Genomic DNA, 20,663 nt, shown 5'->3' on the forward strand with positions numbered 1-20,663 from the left:
CTTTAAAACAACTTCTCAGCGCGGAATCCGTCCTGGAGTTTGGCACCGGAGTCCCCGACCATCCCGGCTTTATCTCGGGATTCTGCAGCGGGATTACAACTTCCACGACAGCGAAAGAAAACACCGGGATTTCAGTCTAGTGAGGATTTATTCTGGGGTGAGGGAAAAGGTTTTAAGGACCGTGGGGCGCCCAAAGCTGAGGGAGAAACTCTGGAGAACTCTTGGATGTATGCGTCCTGATGCGCATGTTACTGTTTGGTTAATGTAAACTGATACTGCTGCATGAGTGGTTTAACTATGGTTTGGGGATTGTGTGCGGGATCTCCACAGTGTTGGGGACTTGAAGGTTTTGTGAGAGAGCTGGCAAAAGTTGTGGCTTAATTGAGTTGGCGACAGCCGGTCACTAAACAGTGACTGTGTGTAGCCTTCTCCTTCTCCAGACGTTTAGTGATGTTTAACGTAACACATGCGTAAATATTGTTTTCTAATGCTGCGGGATAGCCATAAAACGGTGACCACCGGCTGCGCATGTTGTGCGCACCGTGCACAATCCCCAGGTCTTGCGCGACGAGTCTAAATCGATGTGGCATCTCCCGAGACCCGGACGGGACCGACACGACACATCCAAAACTGTCTAGGTTGTCGTATGTTCAAGTCGAAACGCTCAGGTCTTGTACGGCGACTCTGGAGAAGCCGTCTGGTCACCGAGAGCGACGGGCGGGATGGAAACAGACGAGGTGAGGGAGGACGGAACGGTCCGTGCAGCAGAAACTCAGGAAAGCTCCACAGACATGAGCAGCGGTCGGTGACACACGCTGACCCGGCTGCAGGACTCATAGTGGAGGCTGGAGAGCTGACGGAGAGCGCAGAGAGGGAGGAAGAGGAGCAACCTGACGATGACCGGGGTGCCATGTGCGTCCCGGAGCACAGAGGCTCCCGGCGGGGACAGGAGGGCGACAGTAGGACGGTGACATGTTGTTTGTTTGGGGAATGGGATCTCAGATCTCGGAGCCCATATTGGGCCCCAAGAAAAGACGCAGGGGGACCTTGTCAGAGCTCACCAAGGCACGCGGCGCTGGAGGAGGAACTCTCGAGCACCGCTCATGTTTTTCTGAAAAGACTCAAGGAGAGATGTCTGGACGCTTTGGTGAAGGCTGTAGAGACCAAAGGAGGGATACCGAGCGAGTGCGTCATGGTGCCGAGCACTGAGCTGCGGCTCGATGCTCATCACATCTCTCCTCAGTATCTCCTGTGCAGACTGTACCGCTGGAGCGACCTGCCACTCTCAGCCCGGCTCAAAGCGCTGTGCCACTGCCAGAGCTTCAGCGCAGTGGACAGCGCAAAAGTGTGCTGCAACCCTTATCACTACAGCCGCTTGTGTGGGCCAGGTAAGGACACTAGAGGCGGGGGGTGAGGGGCTAGATCTGATCCTCAGGGGACCTTTATGCTTAGAAAATACCTTTTTGCGAAAATACCAAATTGCAACTGATTAGAAGTATGCTATGGGTGATAGGGAAGATGAGAGGAGAATATTCAAGGTAAATACCTTCATGCTGCTCTGTCAACTTCCACCACATTTAGCATCACTCAAAACAAGCCATCACAAGTCTTCTGAGGGCCCCTTGGACCCCCTCAAGAAGCTTTTGGGACCCCACTCTGAGAACCACTGCGTACCAAAGCCAGGTTGAGTGCCATGAGACTTAAATAAATCTCATAGCAGTGAAATGCGTCATGAATTTGAGTGGGCTTTATGCAATCTAAAGATTAATGGCCCATACAGGATAGCGTGAAATTAATGGGAATTTACAATAAACCAGAGAGTTAACAAGTTTATCTGAGGCCTGCAGCTCAATACATATGTTGATTCATGTGTTGAACAACGTCACAGTCACGGTTATTCAGTTATTCCTCTTGATTCAATAGTTTCTGATGAAGTCATCCAGCATATTTTACACGCGTGTTAAGTGGTTATAATCATACTGAAGATCAAAATGCAGAAACACCCCTGAGTACAAATGTTACTGAGCTACATTCAAACATACTCCTGTAGTGTTTTTATTGTTTGTCATACAGTTTTATTTCATAACTCTGCTCTGACTTTGGTCCACCATTAATTTGATATCCTCTGGACATTCCTAACACATTACACACTTATTTAAATCTGCGCAAAACTTTGCTTCCCACATCATCCAATTGAAGGTCGCTCTCAAGTTGCACTTAGGCTCTTTTTTCTCTGACAAGGAGGTCCTCCTCTTGTTATTTAGGTGAAGGAGTGCCGATAATATACAGTTTGCATAGTGCTGGCGCCAGACTGACTCGCTGGGTATCTGACTGACTGAGGACTCCGGCAATTACTGGCTCTGCTCTTAAAGGGGCCGCAGCCACAAACCCATGTCCACTCTGCACTGAAGGGACTATCCCTGCAGCAGCAGCATTACTGAGCTTATTTACAGAGCTGCTTTGCTCAGAAGTCATCCTGTGTGTGTGTGTGTGTGTGTGTGTGTGTGTGTGTGTGTGTGTGTGTGTGTGTGTGTGTGTGTGTGTGTGTGTGTGTGCGCGAGTGAATGAAACTGTCTAATGATGCAGGACAAGCACAGGATAAAAAGATCAAGCAAAAACTCAGGGAATCAAATACAGTTCTCAAATTAAATAAAGCTACAGTGAGATGAAATACTTGGAGGTTCAGAATATGTTGTACATATTAGTTTATGTTTGCAGTGATGCAGCTGTAAGCTTCACAAACTAAAGTTGACAGCTGGCAGACTTTGATGTAAAAATTCAATCATTTCATGAAGCAAAACAACACCATGTGAAACAGTTCAGTTTGATGATTTAGGATTACAATCATACGGCCTTTAATTTAATTCAATTTTTTTGTTGTTTTTTCCAGAATCACCTCCTCCCCCATACTCTGTGTCCCGTTCAGATGAACACAAGCCACTGGGTGAGTTTGGAAAAATGGCCTCATTACAAACCAGTGAGTGACACAGAGGGTGTCGTCATTGCCATATTTTTAGATTGAAAACACAGATTACTGCTTGTGTTGGAAGTGACTCTGGTTGTCAGGATTTACCTGTGATCATCTCCCCTTTGATGACACCTGGACTTGATAATACGGAGCCTCTGTTTTTGCATACAAGCTGTCTGTTCTAGGTTCTGGATTACGGCTGCAACTAATAATTATTTCCATAACAGATACATCTGATAATTAGTCTTTCAATTAATTATGTCAGAAAGTAGTGGCAAAACAGATTTATCCAGAGTCAAAGGGAATGTTTTCAGACGTTTTCCTACCAGCAGTTCAACACTTAGATATATTAAACTTGTAATAATGTAAAGCAGAGTAGAACAGAAAACCATAAAACGTGTGGCATTGTGTTTGATAAATGAATGAATTGATTATCAAACTTTGATTCATCATCTACTTGTTACAGCTCTAGTCTAGTTCTCACTCTTCTACTGTACCTTTGTCCTTTTTTCTCCCCACATTTACCAGACTCTACTCTGTCTTACACTGAAACTGTGCTGCCCCTCTCCTCCAACCCGCCTCACATTACGCCAAGAGACTACACAGGTGAGTAACTCTGCATTATTTATCATTGCAGAAGGACAAAAACATCGAGTCTGGGCAGATGTTTGCTTCAGATGGGCGTGATTTGTATTCCAGAGCAGGAAACTTTTCCAACAAGAAAAAGTTTTTGGTTGCATGAGATGTATGTGTGCGCATGCATTTACAGTCTCGCACACTCTTGCATGCAAACACACACTTACATCCTCTCCATGAATGTTTACATAAACGAGTAAATTGCATTTACTGGAGTTATTATGTTGTGCTTTCCTTCCTATTTTCAAAGGCTGTTAAGACAACCAAAAACTCTGCAGCATAAAGCTTCTATTGTCCGAGAGGCATGGGGGGCTCGGTGGGGGTCTGAGGTCTCTCACTATCTAGATGCCGCAGCAGTGTAGCCTTTCTGTCTCTCTTTCTCCCTCTGTACGCTTTCTCCACAGCAAAATATTTCACTGGGACGAAGCTGCAATAAGATCCCTGTGCATACTCCCAATCCCCTTTGCCTCTGGAACCACCCATCCCCCCCTTTCCCTCTTTCTTCCCTCAAATCCCTCCATTCCTCTCGGCAATTGAGCAGTGGAAAGAGGCTGGCATTTCGGGGGCGGGGGAGCGGAGCGGCTCTGATGAGGCTGAGGTGTAGAGTTTTGTGTGCGTGTGTGTATATGTGGAAAGGGAGGGCTGAGGGGTGCGCTTGGACAGGAAACAGCCCCCTCTAGATGATGAAACTGGAGCTTTATTTGTTTACGTGCTGGGGTCGGGTGGAGAGGTGCTTGTAGCGTTAGAAGAAACCCACAAACCCACTCAATCAAGCCTCCCCGGACTCACTTGTGGACGGTGTTGAAAGGTGAATGGGCACCTATGAAGTCTGCGAAGTGTAGTCACGACACTGCAGACCTGTCTGAGGAGCCCAACGATACTTAATTGTGTGTGTGACTGTCAGATTCGATCACATATGATAAAATATTTGGTCATTTACAAAGTTTTCAAGTTGTTGTGCATGTTTGGTTGGTTTAGATGCATTTCTGTTGTCAGGAAGCCTCACCACTCTAAAGATTTAGAGCAGGAATCAAAATAAAAAAGATGCATTAACTCCTTTACCTTTACCCTTTACCTGTCCAAATAGTGATTTGAAGGATTAAAACTGCCAGGAATACAATTATGGGCTAGAAATGCTGACACTTTTCATTATTTTTGTTAGGGTAAAGTTTGTCAAATTTAAACACACTGAGTCTAAAATTGCTGGAATCAGCTTATAAAATGCCCATCATGTGTTAGTTCTTTATTGTAGAATCGAATCTTTTGATTATGTGACTCAAGAGTTGATATACATTTTTAATACAAATAACGATTGTTTCTCTCCTTTCAAATTGAAACACATCTGCCAAATCTGTATAGCATTTCTAAGTTAATTTCACTGACAAAACAAGGACACAAAGAGGCATTTTTGGAAGGGAAGCTTGAAAATAATCCAAACTTCTGTTGAGTCAAGGTCGCAAGTGAGTGAACAGTCAAGTTTTAGGCTGGGCTGAGTAGCCAGGGGAGGTCCCTCCTATTGTCTGCCTGGTGAAATAAGTAGAAATAGATCAGTTTTCTTACAAGAAGACGTGGTGTGTGGAGTGTTTGTGTGAGTCTGCGTTTGTGTGTGGTCTCTGATCCCCTGCCCCCCACACCAGAGCACTGGAGCCCAGAGCCGAGGCTCGGGCCAAGAGCATGAGCAAGAGCAAGACTTGGCTAAACAGAAGTAATGAAGAAATCTGCATGCAGTTTTTGTCATGAGCTCTGACAGGTTATAAGATGCTGCTTTTGAGCTACAGCTGGTATAATAGCAGGAAATAAGCTGAACATGAAGCATGTATCAAAGAAGTGTAGCTTAAAAAGCCCTTGATGTTGGTTAGATCTTTCAAGAGTAAATGAGTCTTTTTTGTGCAGGTGATCCTCTGGAATATCATCTAAAGCCTGTGATGTTTTCTTTAGAACAAAAACAAGCATTGAACATGTGCTCTGGCACTTTAGCATCTTTTTTATTATTCCTTTTAAACCAGCTAGCTTTAAAGAAAAAGCAGAGGCAGCAGGGCGTGGCCATACATACCTTTACCCTGGTCTCTTTTATCATTCGATCAGTTAACGTTCCCTTTAAACCACAGCAAACAGCCCTCGCTTTGAAAAAGGAAATGTCTACTGGGTGTTTGGTAGGCTTATATCAAGTTGGACCATCCCTCTGTGACTCCAACAAAACGTGTCATTCAACTGCTTATTGTGTGTGTTTGTGTGTGTGCGTGTGCGTGTGCGTGCATGTACGTGTGTGCGACAGGGAGAGACATGGAGGAATTTCTGTCTGACTCAGTGATAAGATCGTCTCAGAGTACTCACATAGGGGTTCTATCAGGACAAAACACACATATAAACACACTCACCAATCACGCGATTTGTTGGAAGGAAAAAGGCAAAGTTCTGCTTTCTTACCTTCATGATTGGTGCGTAACAAGCACTTAGATCTCTGTTGTATATTGCATTTAATGTGGCTTGTATTGCAGCACTATTTTCCACTGCTACCATCCTCCTGTAGTGTATATTATTCACATCATGTGACTGATACACAAATGACTAAATCTCTGACTAAATTTGGCAATATCTGTGGTTGCTGTTTGCCAGATTTTTTAAAGCAATATGGCTTTAGGTTGACTGTGAGGGTTGATTGGTGGATTGGTTCAGAACACTTTGGTCTAAACTGAAATATTTAACTCAGGATGAATTGTAATGAAATCTTTTGACAAACAGGTCAAAATATCCACTCATACAAAAAATCTAATTTCATGGCAGGATACCTCTAATGCTTATTCCTGTCAGCCTTAGCTGTACTTTGAGATGGAAACTAACATACAATGCTTTCATAATTTACTTCCAGATCTGAACCACTGTCCACATTTCAGTTTTGTTCAAATATGGCAATGTGCTCATTGATGGCTGTTCCTGCCAGTAGGCAACTTTAATAATGGGGACTTTAGCTATCATGTTAAATCCATGAAAAATAACAACAGTAATTAAGACCAATATATGGCGACAAGCATGTATGAGATCGACTCTGATGTACAGCTTGTTGTAAGTCTAAAACATATAAAAAAACAACTCTTAAAAAGTGAAAAAGACGCTGACAGGACTGAAACATTACTCGCTGCTGAAAGAATAAACCCACCTCCGAAACAAAAAACAGCGAACATGAACACAATATCAGACTGAATGGATGAGATGAAGTGAAATTGACATTCAGTCTGATTATTAAGCTAATGCTGCCATTCTAACATTAGCATACATTTGTTGTATACTGTAGCACTACGTATGTTAAATGTAACCATGTTACATCCAATAGTTGATATGCCGTTATTGTATAACATATTACCAGCCCATCATTATCAGACTGAACTACATTTAACTGGGTACATTAGTAAGCTCCTCTATCTGAATCATTTACATCAGTGTAAATATTGAATTTTATTTCCATTTTATTGCATCTTCTTGTTGATACTTCCTTCCTTTGATTAGGAGACATAACATTGCCAAAAAGTCCCCATAATTAATACTGGAAGGCTGTCATTAAGGTTTGTTCCAGCTCATCTGCTCTTATTTGTGGTCTATGTGTAATAAAGTTGATTACAAAGTTGATTCGGATATGAAGCGATTGTGACACGAGATGTCATAAAATGACCTTTTGATTTACACCACGGGCTTTCCTCTGGCACTAACCCAGGCCAGATCTGACATTTTTGCTCCACTAGTGGTAAAGATCTAAGAAAAACAAAGTGTCCGTTTTTGTCTCAGAGTGTGTAATGAGCATTACAGCCTCATGGTGCTGCTAGCATGACTGAAGATGTAGTCTTGTTTTTACCAGCAGTTTTTACAGGTAGTGTCCTTTTGATTTTGAGGGGTTAAAGGGACAAATAAATTGAGAAACATCACTACAGTTGTCAAGCAGTTGTCTTCCTTCTTGTCATCAGGCTCTGGCTTTTCAACATGTGGAAACAAGTAAAGCAATGATACTTAGTGGACATTAGTATGGTCTTGATGCACTGAAGTAAGACAAGAAGACTGCTCCCTCTCTGCCCTCAGTAATCATATTTTGGTGGCTTATTTGCTTAAGCAGAGCAAGGTATCAGCCAAACATCCTGTCTCAAAGCCCTGTCTGCACTCGCTGCAGCATTAACCCCATGAATTGGCCCTTTGACTGATGGGGCACGGCCCAGGAATGTTGGGAAATTGGGAAGGTGAGGGGGAGTAGGGTCTCGGAGTGAAAGAGGTGGGAGGGGGGATAAGGGGGTCTGACTCTGGAGAGTGACATCTGATACATGTTTGAACATATCGCCGTTAATACTTAAGAAACACAGAGCGGAGCCGACATTCTTGGAAGTTTGGAGGACGGTTTTAAGAGTGGGACTGCACCATGCTGTTTTAGTGAGCTTGGTTCATAAAGTGTTCCAGGTCAGTCCAGGTTGACATAAGGTTTTGTAAATGATCTACTGAGGCTCTGCGGCTCTAAAAGTAAAGATTTGTCTCACAGGAGCATGAATTTTATATGAGGTACCTTTTGCAGGATCCAAGTAAGAATTGATTTTTGAGATATCATTGGTGCGCCAAAGTCTCGAGATGTAAAAATAGTGCAAAGACAAAAAGTAAACACCCACATTCTACCACGTCCAGCGAGAATCTATCCGTCTAAGTCTGGACGGGTCCTCTCAGTGACCTGAACCTCCAGGCTGTTTGCTGGCGCGCGTACAACACTTGCTCTTATGCCTGACTGAGACACATTAGACTATGGAATTCAACATCAAGTGCTGGCCCATTAACCATTTGCCATTTCCTCAAATATTTTCCATCATGGCTCTTTTTCACTTATACGAGCAGGGTGAGGACGCACAGCACTCGCTTGCAGACTTTCATGTTGACAGCGGTTTAGAAGGTTTTTTTTTTGGAAGTTTTTTCACATTTTAGCCTAAATGGCAGAATGTTCATCACAGCCGCAGTAGAGTTATGGTAGACTCCTGATTTTCCAAAATAACAACCGACAAGTGCAACTCTCTATATTTCTCTATGTAACCTGAAGGATAGAGAAGAAAGCGATACTCTTTTTCTTCAGCCAGAATATTGTTAAGAATTTCAGCATGTTTATCTTATAAGAATAAATGACTTATAGCAGATGTGGGTATTCTTTGCTAATATATTTTGATTAACTGTAAGTTGAGGTTTAACAAGGTTGAATCTACAATTTAAGCTCATACATACTTGTCAACCATATTTCTTTCATGCATAACAAAACAGGAGTCTACAGCCACGAAAGCGGCAGCAGCTCAGTGAGCCTGTGTTCAGGCACAGCTGTGCTTTGAGCAAAATACTAACTTTATCACAATGATAATGGTAACATGCTGAAGTTTAGCAGATGAAGTGCTTAACATATTCACCATCTTAGTGTAGCTAGTAGTCTTGCTAGTAGCACTGAACACAAAGTACAGCTGATGGGGAATGTCATGAGGTTTGTAGGAATTGGATCATGAATGTCTTTACCAAATTTTATGGCAATCCTCCGAAAAGTTGTTGGGATATTTCAGTTTGGACTGAGGTGGTGGACCGACCAATCAACAGGCCGACATTGCCAAAGACAGGAGCCTCATCATGAAACAGTGTCTCCCATTTCAATCCTGTCTCCTAGAAATTACATTTTTTACTACTAAACTGTTTTCCCAATTATGTCTCACTGGCAAACGTAAGGGCTTCCTGGATTATATTCACAGGCAACATTTTTTTGAATTAATTAAGCACTATATTTATATATCACTCTGAGGTCAGAAGGAGGAGGTTGTACTGGATGGCGTACATACAAGATGCAGGCACCAGAGACTGGCGCTCACATCCACAGTCCTGCATGTGTGGTTAGATTTAGGCAGCGAAAGCACTTTGGTTAAGGTTAGCGAAAGATGGTGATTTAATTTAAATGATAATAAACACAATGCATCAAGTCACTGCAGACTTTTTTCTGTATTAAACCAAGACCATGATCTTTCCCGAACTGTAAATACTGCCAGTGCCGTAAAACATTTAATGATGCTGAAGTTTCTACCAGCGGATATTGTACTGCAAGAATGGATATTTTGGTGAAGAGAGAAAAAATGTCTCAGAACATTTCACAGATGCATTCTGTATCAACATTTTTGCAACTTACCAAATACATTATTTAACAACATTTTCTCAGTATTTTGAAAGAAAACAGAAATAATTCAGCCAGCGTTACGTGTCTAGCAAAACATATTTGCTGCATATGAACTTAATTTCTAGGAAACAGAATTGCCCAATTAAACAAAAAAAGGTAACATTTCCTTGCTTTTTTGTTTGAACTGTGTTATTTCATTTCAGTTTACTAATCTCATTCTTTCATTTCATTGTCTTATTGGTTTCTCTTCAATCAACTTCAAAACCTATTACCGGTACATATTTTCTTAAAACTCGGAACTGATGGAGTCTTCTGTGGTTTTCATGCTGAAACATCCTTCAGTGAAGATACATGTAAACATCTCTGTGTACGGATGCACAGATTGAGTTTCTGGGCAAATTGTAGCTTGAAAACAGTCAGCATGCATACCTCTGAAGTACATACTTATTCTCCAAGTGCTCGAGGGTATCTGAGGTCTTCATACTTCAAACAAATGATGATTGGTTGAGCAGGAAAGGATATCCGTATCACTGCGGTTTGGCCAACATTGAACCAAAGGAAAGAAGCAAAAGCACATATAATTTATTTCCTATTTTAAAACATTTAATTCATTAGATTTATTTTCCAGGATTTCTGTGTTTGATCTCGACTCTTTGTACATTCTGGCTTCATAGATGCTGCACTGATTCATTGCACTTCCATCAACACTGTCTGCACTTTGCAGGCAGATCCAAAAGTGTTTTCAGACTTGCAGACGCAGAAGCATGTTTCAGACATTTACACCTTGTTAGTGAAACTGGATTTGCATGTATTTAGGATATCAGATTGTCTTCTTTGTGTCATATCCCAATAATGTTCTAATCACCTTTTTCTCCCTCTTCTTTTGGTATCCCCCTTCTCTTCTTTAGTCCACTTTTACTCTTCTTTGTCAGTTCATTTTACTTTTGCCTTTTATTGTTTGTGCAGCCTCTTTTGATCTCTTTCTTCCTTCTCTCTCTTGCCCTCTGTCTTTCTAACTCTTATTCTTTCTCTCTTTCCTTCGGTCCATGTTGTCAGGCCATCACAATTTAAAATAAGGTTTAAATTACAGGACTGGCTGTGGCTTTCCGTTGTTCCCTCAGAGTTTTTGCCAACTCGCAATTTGGCTTTTAATGGAATCCTGCCATGCTGCTGAACCTAAAGATTCTTTGCAGATGTCGACAGGCTCTGACTCTATGAAATGTAGGAAGCTGTCGCCTGTGCCGTGCACTGTGAGTGCAAAAGCTGAGTTAGTTAGGACTTTATTTGTTTATTTGGGGGAAGCAACATTCACCTAGTTCTCAGAAGTTGTAGCTCCCTGTTTTTAGTGAGGGCATTATGTGTGTGTGTGTGTGTGTGTGTGTGTGTGTGTGTGTGTGTGTGTGTGTGTGTGTGTGTGTGTGTGTGTGTGTGTGTGTGTGTGTGTGTCAACCCATAGTACTGGAAACTTACTGCTCAATAAACCCACACTGACAAGCAGACATAATACAATATTCACTTTTACTGAAAAATGTAAACCCGCATGCACACTTTTTCATACACGCACGTGCGTGCGCACACACACACACACACAACTAGGTTTTAGATTTGCTGCTACTGTGGCTCAAAAGTGATCTAACTGAAGTGTACGGTTACAGTGGATATAGACAACTTTTTTAGCTTTAACTTATCATTATGAAGTAAATGTTGATTGCACAGTGTAATGGCTATAGAATAATGACACTGTCTGCGGTTAGACTCGTTTTCACTTAGCAATTCTGTCTGCCGCTGGGTACAAACTCCCGGGAAAATGAAGGCTCGATTTACGGCAAAATGGAAGTGTATCAACCACTGCGCAACCAAAAGAGGAAGAGGATAATCCTTTATGCCATATGATCAATTTATAATATTGCACAGGCAAATGTGATGATACACCACTTATATCTGCATACGTTTTGGTAGCATTGAGTATGCTACCTGAAGAAACTTGTCTTTCTTCCTGTTAGCTAACAGGATAATAATGTCTGTTTCCCCTTTAAGTTTTCTGTTGACACCTGTGTCTGAAAATCATGTGATTAGAACATAGACACAATAGTGATTCCCAGTAATATATTTGATTTATAATGTAGCATTTTACAACAGTTCAGTACAACAGTAACAATTTTAATCCAATATCATCAAACGATTAATTGCCATTATTTCTCATCATTTTTCTTTCAGCCAAAAGAAATCTGTTAAATGTTAATTTGCTGTAGGGCCTCCACATGCTTTCTTAAACAGGATCCCTCTATTTATTTTCTGAAGGATATCTGTGAAATCAGTGCAGGTCTCACAGTCATTGTGTTTCCTCCTGTCTGTGTACGTTGTGTGTAGTGATTTTGCATTTAACTGCTGGACTTTCAAATTCAGCCAAATTAAGTTTTAGTTGGAATTTCATAAATCCTTCTTTCATAGTGGAACAAATCGATCAATTCCACCAATAAACGTTTGTAATTATGTTGTGAGGAGTGAAGGCCATATAGTCAGATCACGTGAGGCTCAATGAGAGACTTGTCAACTTGACCTCTGTGGCTGGCTGAGCGGGGGGAGGAAGTGTCGAGGAAGAGGGCGCCTGTCCAGGAATGTGTTGGGAGGGGAGGCTTGTCAACTGCAGCGAGCTCTGCCCCTCTGTGTCTCTCTCTGCTTCTCTGTCTCTATTTTCTGCTTTTCTGTCTCTATTCAGATTGAAATAATCTGTCTTTAAGGTACAGAAACCAACGGTTGGTTATGCTTAAAGCCAAAATATGTCATCTGTCCTCTTGTAGCACTAAATGAAGTCTGATTTCTGTCTATGTGATACCTTGTGTCATATAGATGTGTCTCTGGTGCCTCTGTAGGTAAACACAGGGCTAGCAAAGTGCACCTCCTCAAAAATGTAACCACATCTATTGTATAGGAGCTACACTGGCTTTACAGTCACCACATGTGAGCTAATGGTGGTGTTTGTTGATAGCAAAGACAACAAGGAGCAGACTGTAGAAAGGACTATTCTTTTCTTTTTTCTTATCAAGAATGCTACACAGATTAGCGCCCCCTCATCTAGCAAAACATTTTCAGTGCAAACTTTGCCTCCTTTGTTTTTGATTGTGACTGAACGTGAACATGATTACATCAGGTTGAGCAGGAATGCACAGCGATCGCACAATCTTCTTTTACTACATCAGCCTAGAGGTTGAGCCTAAGCAGAACAATATATCACTTTGTTGCACCTTAATGTATTGGAAGTATGATAGGCTTGAGTCTCATCATCCTCGAGCTCTGTTGGTTGCGTGGCACTCAAAACAGTTGCAGAAACTAAAACTGCTTCAAGATACTAACAATTAGACCAGGAATGGTTGAATGTTCAAAACCCTTCACAATAACACACAGTACAATCAACCTGTCAGTTCTGTTTAGTAGATGAATTCAGATCACGTTTTTGGTCAAGTTAATCACAAATCACAAATTTGCCTGTCAGCGGGCTTTACAATCTGCACAGCAAAACAACTTCCTCTATCATTAGACTGTTGATTCGAGTAAGGAAAAACTTTTCTGAAAAAACCCTTTATTAGGGGAAAAAATGGAAGAAACCTCAGGAAGAGCAAGAGAGGAGGGATCTCTCTTCAGGATGGACAAAGACTCAATATTGTAGAGATACAGCATGGAAAAACAAGATGAGAAAATTATAGATTAATTGATATACATAGGCATGTAGACATAGACATATTGATAGACATATATGAAAATCTGATAAGGAAGACGTTTAACAACTTTATAGGTAGCACCACACAGAAAGGTCCACCTTTATAAATCCTGAAAACAGCTAAATATACAGCAAGTCATTACTGAGCCTTCTGAGTCAGTAGCTAGCTGTCAAATTTTACTGACATTGGGCATCCCTGCCGTGCGTTCTTATTGTTCAAGTGCTTTTCCTTACTGCTTCAATTTTAATGGACATGCAGGCCTGCATGTCCAAAAAATATGTTCACAATCTCCAATAGCGAGGTTGTTGTGCAACAGAAAAAAACCGGACTGTATTTTCACTGCGGTGATGTGACGTAAAGTGTACAATCTTCAAGATGAGGTTTAGTTATTGGGTATAAGCTGATATTTCACTTTTCAAGGAAACTTGTACAACATTCAGTAAGTTTTCCTCATTCTGAGTTAATGAAATTGAACCAAGAACAATAGGCCTACAGTTGCCCCGAGGAGCGCAGTTTGCAGGGCTGGATTTATTTCTCCCTTTCTCTGTTTGCTTCCAATATTTGAGATGTTTTGCATACAATCGAATTTATGAACCTGGCAGTGAAAAATATGTTTTTTTCCAGCTTTGTGACATTGCATTTTTCAGATAATCAATGGTTTTTTTTTTAATGTTTTTTCCCCAACAATGAAAAACAACAATATATAATCTGCATCACATGTCAGATGAAGAGTTTGCATTTCTGACATTTCAGCACGATCAGCCTTCATTAAGGGCTTCACAAACATTTCTCCAACTGTAGTCATGAAACTGAAATGAAAAAATAAGAATAACCTAAACAGGATTTATCTAAGAAGTTTTTTTTATGTCTTTCTTGGTATCTCATTGGATGATATAAGACATGAGCATTCCTTGGCTTGAGTTGTGTGGCACTTTGAAGTAGCAGCAGAAATGCAGGAAACTGGTTACTTTCACTCTTCCTCTTGGAGGAGCTTTCTAAACAGCTTCCAAACACGTCTTCCTAGGAATTTTACAGACACACACGCTAACTTTCCTGTGGGCGTGTGTGTGTGTGTGTGTATGTGTGTGTGTGTGTGTGTGTGTGAAATAATGGATTGGTGATAGAGAATGAATTCATTTGTGTTATTACAATAAGCAGAGAAAAATGCCTACTTTCACACTGCAGCAGGCTACATCACAAGATCCTCCACCTCACAATGGAAAAAAAGGGAGAAGGAAGGAGTGTGTGTGTGCGTGTGTGTGCAAGAATGTGTGTGTTTGTATGTGTTTGCGAGCGAGAGCCCCCGTTGTGTTCGACTGTAAAGCCCATGTCTGGCGATAACACAGCCCTCTGATGGCAGAGATAGTCGAGACGCCAGCTTAAATGTGGCTTGCTGGATTGAAGTTGCCCTGTAATGATAGTTGTCTCAAACAACACAGAACCTACCATTTGCAGCCAGGGAGGGGTGTTTTCTTTTCTTCCCTTACTTTATTTTATTCCTATTTTTTTTAGAACTTTAAGAGGAAATTTGAGGAAGTCAAATCAAAATAAAGCACCTTAGAGGCGACCGACAATGGTCAGTAGCTGAATTCTATCCTCGCTTCTCGTCCCTCTGTCCCCCTCTACACCTCCCCTCCTCCCTCTCCCCAACCCACACACTTCTTTCAGCACAGTGGAAGAGTCTAATAACTGGAGGGGAATCTAATCCTTGGCACTGGATGAAAGACGAGGGTCTCCCTCCCTCCCTCTCTTTCTCACAGTCTCTTTCTCTCCCTTCATTTTTTTCCGTGGATGCTGGTTATGGTTGGCAGGTTCTCTCTCTCTCTCTCCCTCTCATTTTCCCGCTCCCTCTTTCACTCAGTCTTTTCTTTTTTTTTTACTCCTCTACTTCCCCTTTTTTCCCCCAGCTTTCTCCTTCACAGTGCAGGTTAAGGTTGGCAGGAGGGAGCCTCCATTCCTCCAACTAGGGAAAGAGAAACTAGAGAGTTTAAAGGAATAGTTCAACAATTTGGAAATTTGTGCTTATTGGCTTTTTCCTGTCAGTTAAATATGACGCCACAGGATGTAGCTGACTTTCTCGTCACTGTTAGTCACTGTGTCCTACCAAGAAATAGTCTGATTCCCCCTTGTAAGACCTTGACTAGTCATTTCTCCAATTTGGTTTTTGTACTGATTAAATTAACAAGATATAACTTAAATTTTATAAGATAGCTTCATGCAAATTTTGTTACATTGGCACCGAGCCAGAGGCTAGCTGTTTAGCTTTATGCTAAGCTAAGCTACTGGCTGTAGCCTCATATTTATTGTACAGACATGAGAGTGGAATAAATCTTCTCATCTAACTCTTTCTGCCAAAATATTCCTTTAACATCTATTTATTTGTGGTGCAAGGAGATTAAAAAAAACCCGCAGAGGTGTAAAAGAAAGAGCTCAGGTTCAACCCTCTGTGGGGTGCCGGCAGGAAACTGACTGTCTGACCTCTGAACTTAGATTGCCACTGCTTTGTGTCAGTCCAAAAACAAAACTAGCCCTGAGTTGTGGATCATTGTGCCTTTATTGCAGTAAAAAGCAGTAAGTATATATTTAGTTTACCTCGCCACTGTTGTTCAGGCTTTAGAGAAAACATCCATGAAGTGCACCAGGCGTTTCAATGAGATTGGCACTAAGAGACAGTGATTTTGAAATGAAATAACAAAGGCTACTTATCTAATTGGTAAACAGAGCTGTTAAATGGTGGTTGGCTTAAATGCTTGCAGGACGCTGTAATTGCTGCCAGCCCTCACATACAGATGAACACACAGGCACGCACACAAACACACACACACACACACAGAGGTTTTTGACTTCCTCCGCTCGAACATAAACATACTGATAACCTCCATTTTGAACCTGTCTTAAAAAATTCCATTGAAGAAGTTGGTTGCCCACCTCCTCCCTCCCCGTCTTCTGTCTTTCGTTCTCACACGAGCTCATTATACTTTTAGTTGGATGATAGCCAGACGGAGCATGATGACACTAAAGACTGTGCCAGAAACATTAAACATGACATGCTGTACCACTCGGGATGTCAAACAACAGTGGAAGTCGTGACTTATATTATTCTGAACATAATATCAGTTAACCTTCAGTAAAAAATTCCACTGTAAGACTGTGATCCTGTTGCTTAATGTGAAACATAGCTGTCATTCATTTTTGCCAGTTTTCAAGCTTTTTTTGAGATACCTTTATAAAATTCCTCAGATGTTTAAGATAACACAAAAGAGAAAGAGAAATGAAGTGAGCAGACAAAGAAAGTTAGTGCCAGGTAACTGAAATCAAACTGAAATATGATACAATAAAGCATAAAGTCATAAATAGTAAATTAATAAATAAGTAAATACACAAATTAGCAAACAAGCACACTGGTGATTATTAAATAGTCACTTCAAGGTATGAAGATAAAGTTTTTGAAGGGGTTTTTTGACAGCATATTCAGGACATTTAACTTCTGTAGATGCTCTCTGTCTGTGATATGAACACTTTAAGTGCATTAGAAACTTAAAAGCCAGGATTTAATACTAGATTTTGTGCTGCACCCTTCATTATAAGATAGAAATTAAAGTGCACTATGTCTAAAAAACCCTAAAAAGTCCCAGTTTGTTTTATGTCTTCTTTGGGAATTAATTTGATCGTGAGCTCATAAAGTCTCCCTGTGTTTCCCCAGACATGTTTGTGTTGCCTTATTACAGGGAAGAGCATGGCTTGTAAAAGTGTGTGTGTTTGCTTGTGTGTATGTGTGTGTGTGAGAGAAAGAGAGAGAGAGATCCTGCTAGCTGAGCAGCTTGCTCTCTTATTGGAGAGCTGTAAAAACTCCAGACCGCAGGAGTTGCCAGCCCGGAATTCACTAATGACACACGTGGGCCTCAGATGAGGAGTGCAATTTTGTGTGTGAGTGTGTGTTATAGTCATACTGTTTGCATCAGAAGGCCCAATTTGTGTGTGTACGTGTGCATGTGTGAGGCCCTATCTCATCATCTAATGTGTGTGTGTGCTTGTATTTGCGTACACATCTCCTCCTCCTCCTCCCCCTCCTCCTCCTCCTCCTCCTCCCAGCGACCCGTACCACCCCCTTTTTACCCATCCCCCCCGAAATGAAAATGGCTGCTGTGCAAACACAACACACCTAGCCTAATCTCGATCCTGGTTTCACCCAAACACAGCTTGTTAATGGGAGAAGGGCAGCCATTCTGGCCCCTGGTGGATGAAGAGGGGGTGCTCGCTGGAATATGAAAGGAATGGGGCCACAGGCACATGGGTCTTTAAATCCTCTGTGTCAGTAGAGTCTCTGGAACAAAATAATGGCATCACTCTGTGTGGGAGTTAATGTGAGCTGATAGCATGAGGGCTGGGGGGTCAAGGGTTCATGGGCTTGCGCTAGGTTGACAGAGAGCTGAATGCTTCCCCTCATCGCCCCCCCTCCAACTCCCCACGCTGTTGCCCTCCACCTTCTCTTTAACTCTGGACCTGAAGGAGTGTGTTAGGCAGCGATGGTGAGGGATGTCAGTGGAGGAAGTGGGCTGTTCAGTGCTGACAGTTTTAACCCCTTTTTCAAAATATAGACGACGGGTGACAAATTAAGGGAAAAGTCTAAATAAATGGAGAAATATGAGAAATTACACTTCCGCACAGGCCAAGGGGTCACTGACTGGTTTGATAATATAAACAGACTATAAATATGATGTGAGTTATTTGCTGTGGCCTTGAAAGTAAACAGATCTTTTGGTCCTGCTAACCTGGAATTATGCTTCTGCAAAGAAGCGTCTCTACAGAGGAGGCTGTTACGCTTTAACCGAGGGGTCACAGAGGAGGCGATGCACATGCCTCCTAAATCTCAATAACATGTCGTGCAGATGAAGTGTCAAGCTGCTTGATTTGACTCCTGTCCTGTTAGAAGGTGGGTGGAAAATAAAGAAGAAAAAAATAAAATGTTAAAGTTTACAAAACATGTTCAAGTATAAAAGAAACAGCCACAAAGATCTCAGAACAACCCTTGCACATGTTTGCCTACGTGTAGCCTGTAGAAGCACATTTCAGCCTTTAGACAGCACTCTCATCCACCATCATCAAAACACTAAATGAGGGAATATGTTTTGGAGGAAAGGTGTTCACCCCTCCAGTACAGTTCCAGTAAAGACTTGAGGAATATATTCCCAGGAGCACTGAAGGTGTTATTGTGGTTCATAGTGGCGCAATACCTTACTAGGACACTTTATGTTGTTTCTGTCTACAAGTTAAAGGTTGTATTGAAGTTTGCACATCGAGCAGTGGGAGAAATTGTCTTTGCAATGTTGAATAAAAAATTATTGACCTGTGTATGGCTGTTGTGAGCTAAAATGTTTAATTGCTTTGAGGAATGCATGTGTGAGTTCACAGTGTGAAACGAGGGGTCGTCTTGTAAGTGTTGTTTTGCGTATTGATACTTGCGTGAATAGGATCAATACTGCTGTGTTCATTCTGCAACAATGACTTTGTTAGTTTAGAGAAAACAAAACTGTAAACATTTGCCATTCAATTTTCAATTAAAAAACATCCAAATTAAATACAATTTTGTCTACTGCAACATAAATATTTGCTTTTTAAATAACTTGTACTGTGTTGTCCTTTGATTTCCTGTTCCTGGATATGGAAGAGTCAAAACAACCCACATTAGCTTTCCAGCTGAAGTCTCCTTCTTATCTATCTTACAAACATGAATACACAACTTCTACTACATCTTAGTTTGTTGAACCAGCTACCAAACAAACATTAGTTAGTAGGTTAAATAGCTATGTAGCTGTTCAGTTGCATCACATTAAACAGCATGTTAGTATACCTGAAAATGTCACTTCCATACAGTTAGATGCTCTTCATGCAGTCTATCCATGACTTGTAGCTACCGCAGTTTGTTTCATTTGTCTCCATTTCATAAACAGTAAGAATAAATACTTAGTGTTTGACAAAGGAACTGTCTGATAATAAAAATGAATTTAGATATAGCCCATTAATGATGGCTCTGATTATACATGGCTGCCCCTTACATGATAGCGCATTATCTGCTTTGAATGATTAAGTTGATATTGAGCATCACATCGTGTTGAAACAAATTTTGTGGTAACCCACTCCTCCTGAGAGCAGAGAAAAGAATAAACATGTTTGCTCCTGTTTCCATAAAGACTTCTTTTCCCATCCTCCTTTCTCCCTCCCATTAACACAAGACCATTCTTCTCCATTAAAGACAAATCATAGTTGTAAAAAAAAGAAAGAAAAAGAAATTCAATAAAGAATGAACATTTATTCTTCTTCTTTTCTTCCCCTCAGACACTGGTACCTCCCTTGGTTCCTCAACCTCTGGTGGACATCGCTCTCACTGGTGCAGCGTTGCCTACTGGGAACAGCGCACACGTGTGGGTCGCCTTTATCCAGCCTACGAGCCCTCGCTCAGCATCTTCTATGACCTACCTCAGGGAACAGGCCTCTGCCTCGGCCAGCTCCATGCCAACGCCTACCACAGTCGCCGTGACGACCCAGGCAGCCACGGCACATCAGGACTTCACGGCCACCACAGCCGTATAGGTGGAGGGAACAGCAGCAGCAGTGTACAACAGATACGCAGTAAAATCGGCTTCGGCATCGTGCTGAGCCGTGAGCCGGACGGAGTTTGGGTGTACAATCGCAGCCAGCACCCGGTGTTTGTCCACTCGCCCACTCTGGACCCACCCAGTGCTCGAGGACTGAGCGTGAAAAGGGTGATGCCTGGCTTTTCCCTCAAGGTGTTTGACTATGAGCGCTCCAGCTGGATGGCGGAGCATGGCGTGAAACCTGAGAGCCAGGAGGGGCCCTGGGACCCCCACAGTGTTCGCATCAGTTTTGCTAAAGGATGGGGCCCCTGCTACTCCAGACAGTTCATCACCTCCTGCCCGTGCTGGCTGGAGGTGCTCCTCAACAACCACAGATAGCACACAAACCCTCTCACAGATACACAGGAGGTTTCCTGACCCTGTATCCTAATTGTAATCTACCTAGATTTAATATAAAATTTATATATTATATAAAATATATTATACATGTAAATACTTGAGTCATTTTTACAATGCAATTATTTATGTATAGTGTAATGTGTATATAGACAAAATAAAAAGGAACAAGAATATGCACTTTTGAT

The 20,663-nt window shown here is 41.7% G+C and overlaps 1 protein-coding gene across 1 annotated transcript; it reads left to right on the forward strand.

Moving 5' to 3' along the window:
• Window positions 1–453: 453 nt before the first annotated feature.
• LOC133978019 (mothers against decapentaplegic homolog 6-like) lies at window positions 454–20,637 on the forward strand. Its single transcript, XM_062416345.1, has 4 exons — window positions 454–1,388; window positions 2,891–2,944; window positions 3,497–3,574; window positions 19,820–20,637. The coding sequence occupies exons 1-4, from the start codon at window positions 647–649 to the stop codon at window positions 20,455–20,457; spliced, it is 1,512 nt and encodes a 503-aa protein (XP_062272329.1). The 5' UTR covers window positions 454–646; the 3' UTR covers window positions 20,458–20,637.
• Window positions 20,638–20,663: the final 26 nt, after the last annotated feature.

Source organism: Scomber scombrus, chromosome 1 (genome assembly GCF_963691925.1).
Source record: "Scomber scombrus chromosome 1, fScoSco1.1, whole genome shotgun sequence".
In the NCBI taxonomy this organism is placed as follows: domain Eukaryota; kingdom Metazoa; phylum Chordata; class Actinopteri; order Scombriformes; family Scombridae; genus Scomber; species Scomber scombrus.